This window comes from Zosterops lateralis (genome assembly GCF_965231275.1).
Source record: "Zosterops lateralis genome assembly, chromosome: 8".
Lineage (NCBI taxonomy): Eukaryota > Metazoa > Chordata > Aves > Passeriformes > Zosteropidae > Zosterops > Zosterops lateralis.
The window spans coordinates 32737801-32751445 of NC_139768.1; the positions used below are offsets into that span (position 1 = coordinate 32737801).

A 13645-nucleotide genomic window follows, 5' to 3' on the forward strand; every position below is an offset into this window, starting at 1 on the left:
ATCCTTGTGAGCTACAAATCTGGTATTTCCTAATCCAGGACATGCTGCTTTAATTTCCAAACAGAGCTCACCACAGTGGGCTATAGGGCTGTGCCCCCAGGATCTGATCCTTTCCTTCCCCAATGTCCATGGAAAAAGCCCCAGTATTCAGCCAAAAGCCACTGGAGAGAACACAGTGTCTTTCAAGATGTCACTCCCAGACCAATGTGTCTTGAAATCTTAGGAAAAAAACCCTCAGCACAGCAATCCCAAAGACAGACTCTTGAACATGTCACCTCTCACAAAGAATTAAAAAAAGCATAGAATCACAAAATGGTTTGGGTTGGAATGGACCTTAAAGATCAGCTTGTTCCATCCCCCTGACATGTAAACAGAGCTCTAAAAATAAACTCACATGGATAATACCTACAGTTTTTCATCTTTTCTCCTATACATTAAGTTGTACCTGACACATCTATAGCTATAAAACAGGTTTCTCCCCTCTTGACTATGATTTATGTGGTTTCCTTTGTTTTACTACAAGAGAGATTTTTGAAGTCTCTGTTTCAGCAGGCATAAGATATTTCCAGCAATTCTCCCATTAAAAATGTATTCTAAGCAAATTACTCTAAAGCCCCCAGGACACTGGTACAAAAACCCCATGCTTTCTTAAACAGTTATAGAATCCCAAACCAGTTTGATTTGGAAGGAACCTTTAAGCTCCTCCAGTTCCACCCCCTGCCATGGGACACCTCCCACTAACCCAGGCCGCTCCAAGCCCCAATGTCCAACCTGGCCTTGGACACTTCCAGGGATCCAGGGGCAGCCACAGCTGCTCTGGGCACCCTGTGCCAGGGCCTCACCATCCTCACAGGGAGCAATTCCTTCCCAATATCTAAACTAATCCTGTCCTCTGGCAGCAGAAACCCATTCCCATATGTCCTTGCACTCCAGACCCTTGTCCCAAGACCCTCTCCAGCTTTCCTGGAGCCCCTTTAGGCACTGGAAAGGGCTCCAAGTTCCCCATCCCAATCCTTCTCTTCTGCAGGTGAACACCCCCAGATCTCCCAGCCTGGCTCCAGCCCTGGGAGCAGCTCCATAGCCTCCTCTGGACTCCCTCCAACAAGGTCCATGTCTGTCTTATGTTGAAGATCCCAGAGCTGGATGTAGCAATTTCCAGAGCAGCACAGGCATCTTGCCCTTATTCTTACCACAAATTTATTCACAGAGGGGTAAGAAATGGATCATTAACTAAGTATTTTTTGTCTGTCAGGAAGAGCACTGATAAGACTTTGCTTACAGAGGTCCCTCTGTGCTCCCAAAGGTACCTTTGCTCCCTTCTTTCACTCAGTGTCAGACTGATTAACAAGCTTCAGCACCAAAATGCCAATGTAAGTGCTTTCAGATGCCCACAGACTCAGCCAGGAAGGGTTGTGACATGAAGAACAGACGTGCAGCCATTTCGTAACATTCCAAATGGGTATCAGGAACTAGAGAGTACAAGTTTTACAGGATCAGTAACAGAGTATTTTTTACAAACATTAAGCTAGCCACTAACTGTGAGGTTTAGTACTTCTCATATATTAGTGCCTCATTTAGAATAGCCAAAGACTGCACTAAGATTAATTTCAATTAATTCAGTTCATTATGCCAATGCCCAGATACTTAATTGCTTCTCTTGCCAGCAGGAAATCCTCAGAGTTTAAGTTATTGCTGAGAAAGGGTAAACTTCATTAGTCTTCTAAGCTCAGCTATTTGCACTTTTCAAGCATTCCTCACCACAGGAAAACTGAGCAGCTTGAGCTACTCCTGTTGTATAATAATTTAGGGGAGGTACATTCCCCAAAAGCAGACAGCAGGACTTCCTGGAGGGAAGGGAAGGCAACAAGACCAACACTTACCTGCAATGGACCAAAGAAAGATCCCACCAACCCATCTCAGGAAGACACAGTTCTGTCTATTTTGCATCATGCAACCAAAGGATTTTCCATATATATCTTTTCACTCCTTGATTTCTTCTCTACCTTTGTGTGAGCTCCCCCCAGCACTGGCTTCTGCTGCTGCCCACAGCACATCCTACAGAATCCACCTGGAACACACTCGTTTCAGACTGCACCTGACAGCCTCCACTTGAGAATTCCTGTCTTTCTTCACACCATCATCATCATCTACTTTCTAGCCCAAGAAACTTAAAATTTCCAACTGCTTCTTGATCTGGCCTGTTACATCTTTAATGCCTTAACTGTAAAGAAATATTTACGTATTTATCTCTTAGAACTAATTATACTTACTGCTACTTCCTGTATTGACTCAGGACACACCTACCTGAGTAACTGAGGATGTCATTGCCAACATTCTGTATTCAACCTACTCTCATACTTAAACTCTGCTGATCACCTAATTTCCATTTTCAGAAAGACAAAGGAAATTTACACTTCATCCCCTATTTCTTTAAGCAAGGCTAATATGCCCACTTAAAAGTCCATTTGAAACTTCTACAGATGTCAGTAGGAAGAATTTTCTACACCAAACATATCAGTTTTGTTCCTTCTTTTATTCAGCAGCTTTACGCCAAGTAATTAAATTAATATCGCAAGCTTGGGTGCACTTTTATTTAACAGCTGCTGACGTTGAGGATTTATTTCATGGCTCAGATAGGAAAGGAATACTTGAAAGTCTGTACAATTCTATTTAGTGCTTTATAAATTTATAAAAGATGAAGGAGACAGAGCAAGGAAAGGCAAAGCAAGTAATAACAGCAAGTCAGCTTCTCCAGATTGATGAGAGCTGCGTCTCTCTGACTGATTTCTAACTGTGCCCTCAGCTAAGGAAGGTGCCCAAGGGCCTCCAAGGACCAGCAAAGTACTCCAGGAGCCAAAAATCCCTCCCTGAAATCCATCCCTGACCCAGCACTCCACATAGCACTAGCACCATCCTCCTGATAAAAGCAACACCAGCATCTGAAAATTTCACTGGTTTTAAAAGCAGAGGAACCTGCTGCAGAAGGGAGATATTAACTCCGGGACAGCTTTACGTAGGACACGATGTCCTAGTGACTTTCTGATCATGCTGAGGATAAGGTTTGAAGTGGAAAAACCCCACTTGCTTCCCTGCTGGAAAAGGGGCGTTATCCTGGCCATTCCCTCAGAGGCACTGACTGCATCAGTGCAGATCATTAGCAAAATGCAGCACCAAACTACACTGTGCTGGATCACAGTGTTCTTCCTCCACTCAGCAACTCCTCTTAGCAGAGAGCCAGGTTTGACAGCTCTAAGGAACAGCCAGAACAATTCCCATCACCTTTCTCCCACTGCATTAAAACTAGAGCCTTCTACCACAGGTGAGCAGAAAGCCAGCGACAAATCACCTGAGTATTAGAATGAAAAGAACACAGGCTTTCAGCAAACGCTTTATTTTTAGACTCTAATTGCAGTCATGTGTCAGTGACACTGCTGGTGCCACGCTGCTCCCACACAATGGAAGAGAAGGGAGTCCCTGTTTTACCTCAGACATGGCACAGGCCCAGGGTTCAGTGAGAGTCACCTCAGGAAAGCCCAAACATCCCCTTTCTCCCCAGTTACAGGAACGAGCTTTGAGCCTCAGAACCCACGAGGTGTCCTAAGGCTCTGACCCTTAAAATCCACACAAACCCTGTGTGCTCCTACCTTCCCACCAAAAGACAATCTGTCCCCTTCTGCTCCTCTGCTGCATTTTATACGTGAAACAGCCAGCAGACCACACAAAAAAACAGAGGAGCAAACCCTGCCCAGATGTGCTGTTTCAATTAGAAGCTGTGAAAACGAACGTTTCTCTCTTCACAACACCACAAACCACCAGGCAGGAAACCACATCAAAGAGCACGTATGAGACAACGCCTCAGCCCCGAGCTCTGGCGCATCCCTGAGCACTCCCGGCAGCAAAGCAGCTCCTCGGGGAATCACCCACAGCCATTCCTTCCACGCAGCAGCAGCAGCAGGACAAGCAGGAACGCCGCAGGTACTTACCAGGGGCAGAAAAGAAGTTATATAAGCATCTATTACCTCTGCCAAAGGAATCTGGCGCCGGCTGTGGCCGCAGTGGTCCCGAGGAAAGCCGCCAGCACCAGCCTACGCCGGGTGTCGGGGCGCGGGGCCGTCCCGTGGTAACGCCGCGACACCGCCGCCAGCCCCGCGGCCACGGGCAGGAACCGCAGCCGGAACATCCTGACACGGGAGAACGCTGCGTTAGGAAAACAACACAAAGTTCCTGTCCTAAACCAGCAAAAGTTTCACAGAATAACTCATATGGGTGTTCATTACCTGTTCTGAAAGAGGCACATCATCTGCCGAATAAACAGATTAAATACCTGTGAGTGTTAGCTCTTGGCACATCCAACTGCTTATCAGTGTTATCCCAACGCCTCAGCCTTTCCCCAAAACCCTCATCAAGAGGGAATCTCACCATCCCACAGAGGCTGTGGACTCCACATCCCTGCAAGTGTTCAAGGCCAGGCTGGATGAGTCTTGGAGCAAACCTGGTTTAACAAAGGTGTCCCTGCCCTGTAAGAGGTTGGAACTGGATGATCTTTAAGGTCCCTACCCACCCAAACCATCCCATGGTATTTAATTTAATGGGATATATTTGCAGCCCATCTCTCAATTTCCAAGGCATGGAAGATGGCAGGTAGACCTGATAAACAACTACAGCAAGTAAGAGGCATTTGGCCAGAAGCAAAGTCACAGCTGGATTTTAAAAGGCAAATTTGGCCAAATAACAAGCAAACCTATCAAACAAAACTCAACCCAGGCATTTAAATTTTCCCAAGAAAACCCTACTGCTCTTAAATCCCCTTTTTTAGCTAGCCTGGAGCAAAACATTTATATTCAACTGTAAGTACAGGGCAAGTTTCAAAGTGTCAAAACTTATAAAATACAATCCATACCCCATTACACACGCAACAGAACAGAGACAAATGGGGAAGCAGAGCTACAAATCTAAACATAATTACAACAGAGAAAAAGGAACCACAGAAACACCACCTCATCACATACCAGCTGCAGGAGGCAAAGCCATTTTGGTGGCTCACAGGATTGAAGGCGAAGGGTAAATGCTGTCTTTGAGAAGAAAAATTGCTGTGTGTTCTTGTGAAATAAAGGTTTTATTTCTGAGGCAAATGCAAGTTTTTCAATCAGGTCAGCCTTAAAATTGGGAACAGAATGGTAAAGAAATTCCCTAAAAAACATAGAGCAGAGGAGCAGCAGCCTAATTCTTCCTTTTATTTCCCATTCTTGACATTCTACTCACATATTCCCAGACAGTGAATAACCACAGAATACAAAAATAAAGCCACATCTATAGTTTTCTATTTGCTTCTGCTAAACCATTAACTTCCAGAAACAAGGATCCTGGGACTTCTCTGTGCAAACACCTCCCATGTGTGTGGTGTGTTAGGCCATTCCCATTTCAAAGAGCTGGATGTATCAGTGCCACTTGCTGCAGGTCAGGATTCCACAACAGTGATGCAGAACAGAGGAAGAAGGAGGGAAGAGACAAAAAATATTCAGCAGATAATTTTGAGGATTGGAGCTCAGTATCTTTTAAGGCAAGAGGTGGTGGAGAAGCCTCTGAAGACCTCATGGCACAATCAAGTAAAGAAAAATCATTAACAAATCCCTTACCAATGTTTTTTTTCCTATCAGATTAAGACTTTTGCCCAGCCCTGGGACAAGGGAGGTAGGATGGAGCAAGAGAGATGGTGGAGGTGGCAAAGCCACAGGTTGCCTACCCATCCCCACCCTGGTTTATGGGCAAACACCACGGATTTCAGTACTCACAGTGAAACATCCAAATAGCATCCATTTGATATTCATCTGTGCTCCTATTAAAATTTGCATTATGGCTTTGTTTAGCCCTTTTCAAATAAACAGGTTTAAAATTCAAGTGTTAATGGAATGGAGCCAGCTAATGGCACTGATTCTCCAATCCTCTCCAGCTCTGAACAACGAGATGGTTATGAAAAACAACTCTGATTTCAAATTTAGAATTATTTCCACTCTACGCAAACCTGATGTTCCCATTTCGTCTCCAGGGATGATTTTCTCTTCCATATGCAAAGAAAAATCTGCATGTGTTACTTTCCTCAAGAAGCTATCCTTGCCCTCTCTAGGGTTCCCCATCCTAATTACAGCCTTATATTCCTAACATATACTGGATGAGGGAAGTATTGCCAGTATCATTTAATCAACCAAAATGAAAATTAGGCCCCAAAGCATTTACTTGGGAGCTTGAAGAGATTTTTTACAACATTTCTGATTGTTGACTTCAGTACTCCATAAATGTTTACTCTGCCTGAGCCTTAAGAAACACTAAATTATCTGCTTTGTCCATGCAATCCCCATCCTTGATTCTGCTGGGATGTTTACCCAGAGCGTTCACTTGGTAGCAACTGCCTGAGAGTGCTGAAAGCAGCCAGTTTTCACAACAGCCCCAAAATAAAGAGCATTCTTATCTCAGAGCAATTAAAAAAAATCCCTTTGGAAGTTGAATTTTCCATCTACAATTTCTACAGTCTCTCACAATTTTTTTTTAAAAATCAAAAGTGCCATGACATTTGGTATATTTGGTTAAAAACTCCAGGCATTGAAGTCAAGATCACTTGAGAAAGCTGATGTTCACTTTTAGAAAGATTAAAAATAAGCATCTTGTTCTGTGCAGCAACAAAAGGCTCAACATCACATTTTGCAGTAACGCAAGGAATAAAACTGAAATCAAGTATAAAACTCCCATCAACTGATGCGATTACAGCTTACAATAAGGAACAATCCCAATTCCTGAATGATTTACTATAACAAAAGATTTTTTTTAATAGGATACAACAAAGCAGCTGAGAGGGAAAAAAAACCCCAACAAACACTTAAATTTATGTTTGCTCATTTTCATTTTGGAGTTATCATGATGTTCTAGCACTACAGCTACAAGGAATCTGTAGACTGTATTTATGTTTCCAAGAGATAAACCAACCTTACCTTAAATTCTTGCTCAGAACAGCTCTACAGTTACTTTCAGAGGTTGAATTAATATCCTTGGACAAATGAAATAGTTGGGGCTTTTTTCCAGAACATAATGACCCATCTACTTTTGTTTATGCCACAATCCATAGGTGTTTTTTTTTTAAGCAGAAGAGTCAAGGGAGAGACTCAAACCCTCAAGGAAAACATCACTCCCAAACCAGGACAAAAGAGGCTCCATTCAAACCAAGACCATCCAGGCCTTGTGAAAAGAAGAAATGCAACATTATTTCAACAGTTACATCAGTTCTGCCTTGATGTGGGTATTTGGTTTCCCTGAACAATGACCCTCTGTCTGCTATCTGCTCTCCAAGGAAATTGAAACAAGCTGTCCACCTCTGCTCCCTGTCTTTCCAACGCCCTAGATTTTTTTCAGTGCAGCTAAAAATTGGAAGATCCCAACTCCCGCATCCTTTTTCAGATACCAAAAAGAGATAACAAAAAGACTTTCTCCTGTTTTTGCAGCCTCCTAATTAGCTCACAATTCCAAGGCTGAAAGCACTAAGCAGCTTAGCCTGGGGAAAAGGGACTCCCCAGAACTGAACTTTCTGCAGACCTTTTGAGGATCCAGAGCAGATAAAACACTTGAAGCAGCATTTTGATGTCAAAACAGGCCTTGGCAGCACAAGCACGTGAGAGGGAGAACAGTAATTCAGCAACCCAGTGGGTGTTTAATTTTTCATCAGAAAAGGGGTCACAGGCACTTATTTGAACAATTTTACTAGGACATGGTAAGCCCATGAATTAGTGCAGAATGTCAATTGTAAATTTAAATATACTGCTATGCAGGAAGATCTTCTGAAAAAAAAATATTTAGGAGGCACTATTTAGGCATAAAACTCCTGCAGAGACTGGCTGAGATGGAGTCACTAAGAACTCAGATTTCTAGAGCTGTGTGTTTATTAAAAAGTCAAGTTTGATGTTGCCAGAGCACATCAAGACATCCTGACCCAACAGATGCTGTAGGAAAATTCCTCACCTGTTCCCATCTAGCCCCTGACTGTCAATTATCCCTCAGCCCTGCTCACTGAGGCCACAGTCAACAGCAGAAGAGTGAGAGTATCAGCTCCCAGCTCTTCTGTCTCCATCTTTCTCAATTGAGAGGATTGAGAAGAGGGGAAGGAAAATTTAAAATGGGGAAAAAAGCAGAACAAATCCAATGGAAAGGAAAAGTCAATATGCAAGGGAAAGGGTGAAGCAGTCAGGAGAGAAATTTCACCATTAACACTGAGATTCATAAACCAGGGGGAAAGAAAACCTCATAGTTTCAACCTGCCTCCAGCAAGATCAATTATGACTTCTTCCCAGAAAAGCTGTGGCTGGATCCTTGCTGCCCCTGGATCCTTGGAATTGTCCAAGACCAGGTAGGAGAAGGCTTGGAGCACTCTGGGATTGTGGAAGGTGTCCCTGCCCATGGCATGGGGTGGCACTGGATGGGCTTTAAGGTCCTTTCCAACGTGAATCATTCTAATATTCCATGAAATTTGTATAAGAATAACTTCTAAAAGGGTGCCAGGAGTGCATTCCAGCCAATGAAACATCTGGATCCACTCCTTCCCCCATTTCCAAGACAGACTCAACAGCTCCTGCTCTTTTCCCCTCCAAATTTTCAGCTTACCAAGGGCAATTTTGAGATAAAGGATTTCACACCTTACTGAAGTTATTAGCCTACTAAGACACATAAATCAGTTTTGGGAAAATGAATTCTAGCAGCAAAAGTAATTTTCCTCAGGTAGGAGATTGGGGCAATATTTGATCACATTAATTTTGCTGGAGAGGAACCACATTTGTTTCGGAGCACGATTCAAATTGATGTAGAGTGTACCAAGTATCAATCAATGCAGGAACCTGAGCCATAGCCTGGCAATTTCTTTTTAACTGTCATTGCAGTGAAGTTTCACCTCTCCCTAAAATCCTCATCCCTGGAAATGACCAACCTCCAACTCCAGCTCTGTAACTACACCCAGCCATGGCTCAGCCTCCCCTCAGGGATGATCACTGATGTCCCTCCCCTCATGAGCTGCTTTATTCTGCCAAATAATTGCACTGATTTTCAGGGCTAAGGAGAGAATATAATGCATTGTAGACACACAAGCTTTTAGATTTAGATTTAGCTTTAATAAAACATTTTTAGAAATTGCAACTGGATTATTTATAAGGATATAGGGCAGTAGCTGGCTTGGGCTTCCCTCGAAAGGGAGACAGAAGTGTTTATATCCTGGGGACAGACTTTGGTGCCACTAAATTGGCAGAAGAAACTTGGCAAACTCAACAGCAACCTCAAATGTAACGTGTAAGCTGAGTTGCCAGAGGATCTAAGAGTGGATGGATGCAGCCACCATGGAGCACAGCTTCGGAGACACAAAGGAAAAATGAGTGTACCCAAACAGAGTAAACTGGTCCCATCTGTTGCAGCAGCACCAAAAATAGCACCTCCAGCAAGGATACAACATTTCCTTGCTACTTCAGACTGTCAGACTCCAGCAATGCACTGTAGGTTTCTAAGAGGCAGCTATAAACTTCCACAGAAACTAATGCCAAATGCTGCTTTTTCCTGGTTAAAGCTTTCTCTTCCCTTCCTCCACTCAAAATGCAGCACATTCCTTGAGCTTTTCTACCTAGAAAACATTACAGCAAACCCCAGCCATTAAAAATTCCCTAGAAACACCTCCGTTGATGTCAGAGGTAACTTAGAAAAGCTGTACAAACAAACACCAACCAAAAAACTTCTCATCCCTTATTAAGGATAATCTTGCTTAATGAGCTACCTCTATGCTAATCAGCAGGGTGAAATTTTCTTTTTCCAGTTGCTATTCTCAAACGATCAGGCTGCCTTTGCAAACCAGCCACATGAGCAGGTGCACCAGAGCACAGGTATTTCCACACTGATTTGAGGAGCAAAGGAGCATCAGAGAACTGTTGGCAGAAGGGTATAAAACACACACCTCTGCCTTTTCCTATAAAAAGTTACAGCCAGCAGGAATGTATCTGCTTAATGGCCTGACTCATTTAAGCTGCCTTGCACAATCTGTGTCCATAGAGCGAGACTTCCCTGAGAATTCCTAACTCTTCCACAGAATGGGGAGACTCCCCTTTGAAGTTCCAGCCAAGTCACCTACCTGCATGTCGCTCAGAACAACCAAAAAGTATTTCAGAGTAGTCAAATTTAAGAAATGTTTAAGAAATGGCTCAATTCGCTCCAAGGAAACCAGTGTTAACCCCTAGTGAATAAACATGAAAAAATAATTCTGGAAGAGAGAAATTTGGAACAAAGCAAGAGCCTCTCTAGGCTGATGAGGTGACAGTTTGGCAGGCTTGAGTTATCTGCACATACAATTCCAGCTCCAGAAAGAGACAAAGTTTTTTTGAAGGGAGATAGACAGTGGACTGTCTCAGAATTTGATATGGGTAAAGTCTGAACTCCTCTGTGAAAAGGAGGAAAAAGATTTGTGAACTGTCCAAGAACCTGAACATCCCAATGTGGTAGTTTCTCCTTGGCTGAAGTTGTCTTTTAAACAGAAAAATCACCTGCAGCCACATCCTCCTTAAGGAAACACTTCTTCCTGGCCAGAGTGTCATGCTTTGGTGGCTTTCTTTTCTGTACAAAGAAATTTTAAATTAGAAACTTACTGAAGCAAACAAAAAAATTCACAGCACCTTTTCCATTTACCAGATGGAGATTGTTTGGGAAATCAGAAGAAGAGTACAGTACTGCTTTCCTCCCAAAAAAGGAAAAGCAGGTCTGAATGACTGCAGTTGCTTTTCCAGCAACACTTTGTTAGATTAGCTTGAATGTCAGGGAGGAGAAAAGAACATGGATAGTGCCTTGTGCTTTTAGAACACAGCCTGAGGAGCTCAGTTCCAGCAGGAAAAAAGTCACCTTGGCTCTATCCAAGGTGGGCAGGCAGGCAGCACACCTTAAGTACCTGTCTGTATCACAACTGAGATTTTTATGACAAAAACCCCACTGCTCCTCTAGCTCCTAAAGCAAAAATGCCAGAGACGTTAAGTTTGCACCAAACAAATGAAAACACAGAAATTCAAGTGGTGGTACAGAACACAACTGTTCCATACAGACACTGGGCTGGCTGGTCTGTGTCAGCACAGCAGCTTTGTCTGCATCACAGACAGGCTACAAATTCTGGAGCCACACGGATTCCCAGGGCTCATGTTTCAAGCACAGGTCAGCTGCAACTTTGCTTGTCTCAAACCATGACCTTCCTTCTTGTTGTCTTCAAGAGGATCTCAGATTTCACTTCACAGAGCTAAAGGAAGAGAATTTTAGCTTGAGAGACTTTGGAGACCCAGAAAAAAATCCCCAACCCAAACCTTGTGCCAGTCTCAGCACAAAATTCTCAGTTACAACCATCAGTGCATTGGTTCTTCCAACCTTGTCCTGCCCCACATCCACAGACAAGGAGCTCCTCACATGGTGGGACTACAATTAAAAGCTGCTCTCAAGAAAGGTTAAATCTAGAATGCACTGAAGCAAACTCAACAGCAGGTTTCTCTGGGGAAAACCAAGTCACTGTACTCACAGACAGGGCAGCAGACAAACATAATCCCGAATTTACTACCCAAGGACTTTTCAGACAAGTCCACAGAAGCCACAATAAAACAATTCATGATGAAACAGACTATTTTTCCTCTTTTAAAGTATCTTATATCTAAAACTTAGAGGTGAGGCTGCCACAGGCTTTGGATGGTGTGTGCTTAGGGAGACAAAGTGCCTCAGGCTCTACTCACTTTCTGCTATGAGTCCGTGTATTTTTTACTTGAAGTGTCAAATGCATCTCCCTAAAGATAAACACTCATCCTCAGCCTTGCAGTACTAACAAAAGAGCTGGAGAATGGTTTTGGACAAGGACATGGAGCAAAAGGACAAGGGAGAATGGGATCCAACTGCCAGAGGGCAGGGTTAAATGGGATATTGGGAAGGAATTGTCCCCTGGGAGGGAGGGCAGGCCCTGGCACAGGGTGCCCAGAGCAGCTGTGGCTGCCCCTGGATCCGTGGCAGTGTCCAAGGCCAGGTTGGACACTGGGGCTTGGAGCAGCCTGGGATGGTGGAAGGTGTCCCTGCCCATGGCAGGGGTGGCACTGGATGACTCTTAATGGCCTTTCCATGATTCTGTGTTTAAGAGGGAGCCACAGCATTTGCACCACATGTTCCTTAGAACAATTCAGTTTTAAAAAGAAAGGCAAAATTCATCTCAAAGGTGTACAACACCCAAAGACCCTGGATAACTGTTTCCTGCTAAATTATCCCAAACAACATCGTCCCACCTGAAGTCACATCTACACCAAGACACTTTTTCACTGACACCCCTTCAATGTCTCAACAGGAAAACACCGCATCAGGAATTAATATAATTAAGGTTGTATTTATTTTTGTACCCAAGCATTCTAAGCCCCACTGCACTGAGCTGTGTTAAAATATTTAGGCCCAATATGCCAACTGGGAACTTGAGAAGAAAAACCCAAGTATTTCCATATCCCAGCTCACTTCAGGAAGTGTTACTGCAGCAACTGGAACAGCACAAAACAATGTGGTTTTATAATAAACTTACTATGATTGCTCTGGAACTCATTTTGCTCAAGAAAATAAAAATGGTTATTTCCACATTCCAGATCTAAACATGCTGATGGCTCCCCCAACTATCACCAAAATTTGTAACATTTCTGAGATGCTGCTTCAAAGCCCTGCCCAGACTTCAAATGATTTGTAAGTGCTGCAGCCTGAGGACAAGGGGATCATCTCTCCTCAAGCTCTGCCGTGAGCTTGCCCAGGAACCCAGGAGGCACAACAGGGACCTGCATGGAGAAGTGACACAGCCACTAGGGACACACAGGGCACTCCAGAGGGCCCCCAGCAGGCAGACAGGAATGATGGAACCAAGGCACATAAGTTTTTTTCCCTTCAGAGCACAGAATTTCAGCGTCCTTAGTTCAGGAAGCATCGGGGAATATCACAAAAGTTTCTACAGGAAATGGGTCATTGGGAGAACAAGCCACTTCCACAAAGAAATAAAGAGGGGTTACACGGGCTTAAGATTCACTGTAAACACCTTCCACTATCCCAGGTTGCTCCAATCCCCATCCAGCCTGGCCTTGGACACTTCCAGGGATCCAAGGGCAGCCTCAGTTCTCTGGGCAGCCTGTGCCAGGGCCTCCCACCCTCACATGGAAGGATTCCTTCTCAACATTCCATCTAAGCCTGTCCTCTGACAATGGGAAGCTATTAAATGCTCTCTTGCTCCAGATGGACAAATACATAGTTTAAGTATCTTTTATCAGCTTTGGCTGTATTTTTATTGGGGCTTTTTTTTTTTTTCCTATCTCCCTATGTCCAAACTCATTTTTAGTGAGCACTTGAGGCTATTTTGGTGTTGGGAGTTTTTCTACATTTTATGAAAGTGGCACAGCTGAGGTTGGGTTGACAGAAAGCTACAGGCAGACAAACTTCTTCCAGGGCTCCCTGGGCCCAAGCACTTGCACCAGGAAAGTCAGCACAACTTTACACACTGCAAAAAAAGTAACTCATTCTTCTACAGTTTTAAGAAAAGCCCTAAGAGAATGCTCCAGGACAAGAATAATTCCACACAGGATATATTAGGGGTAAC

General features: G+C 43.7%; 1 protein-coding gene across 2 annotated transcripts in view; it reads right to left on the reverse strand.

The window, feature by feature from the left end:
• MICU1 (mitochondrial calcium uptake 1) overlaps positions 1 to 4180 on the reverse strand; it is a gene marked incomplete at its 5' end in the record, with an annotated part of 74962 nt that extends 70782 nt beyond the window's left edge. For both annotated transcript variants that reach the window (XM_083866895.1, XM_083866894.1), the window contains one exon: positions 4020 to 4180. In XM_083866895.1, coding sequence (XP_083723021.1) covers positions 4020 to 4180 — 161 coding nt within the window. The remainder of the gene's footprint in view (positions 1 to 4019) is intronic.
• Between the last annotated feature and the right edge of the window lie 9465 nt (positions 4181 to 13645).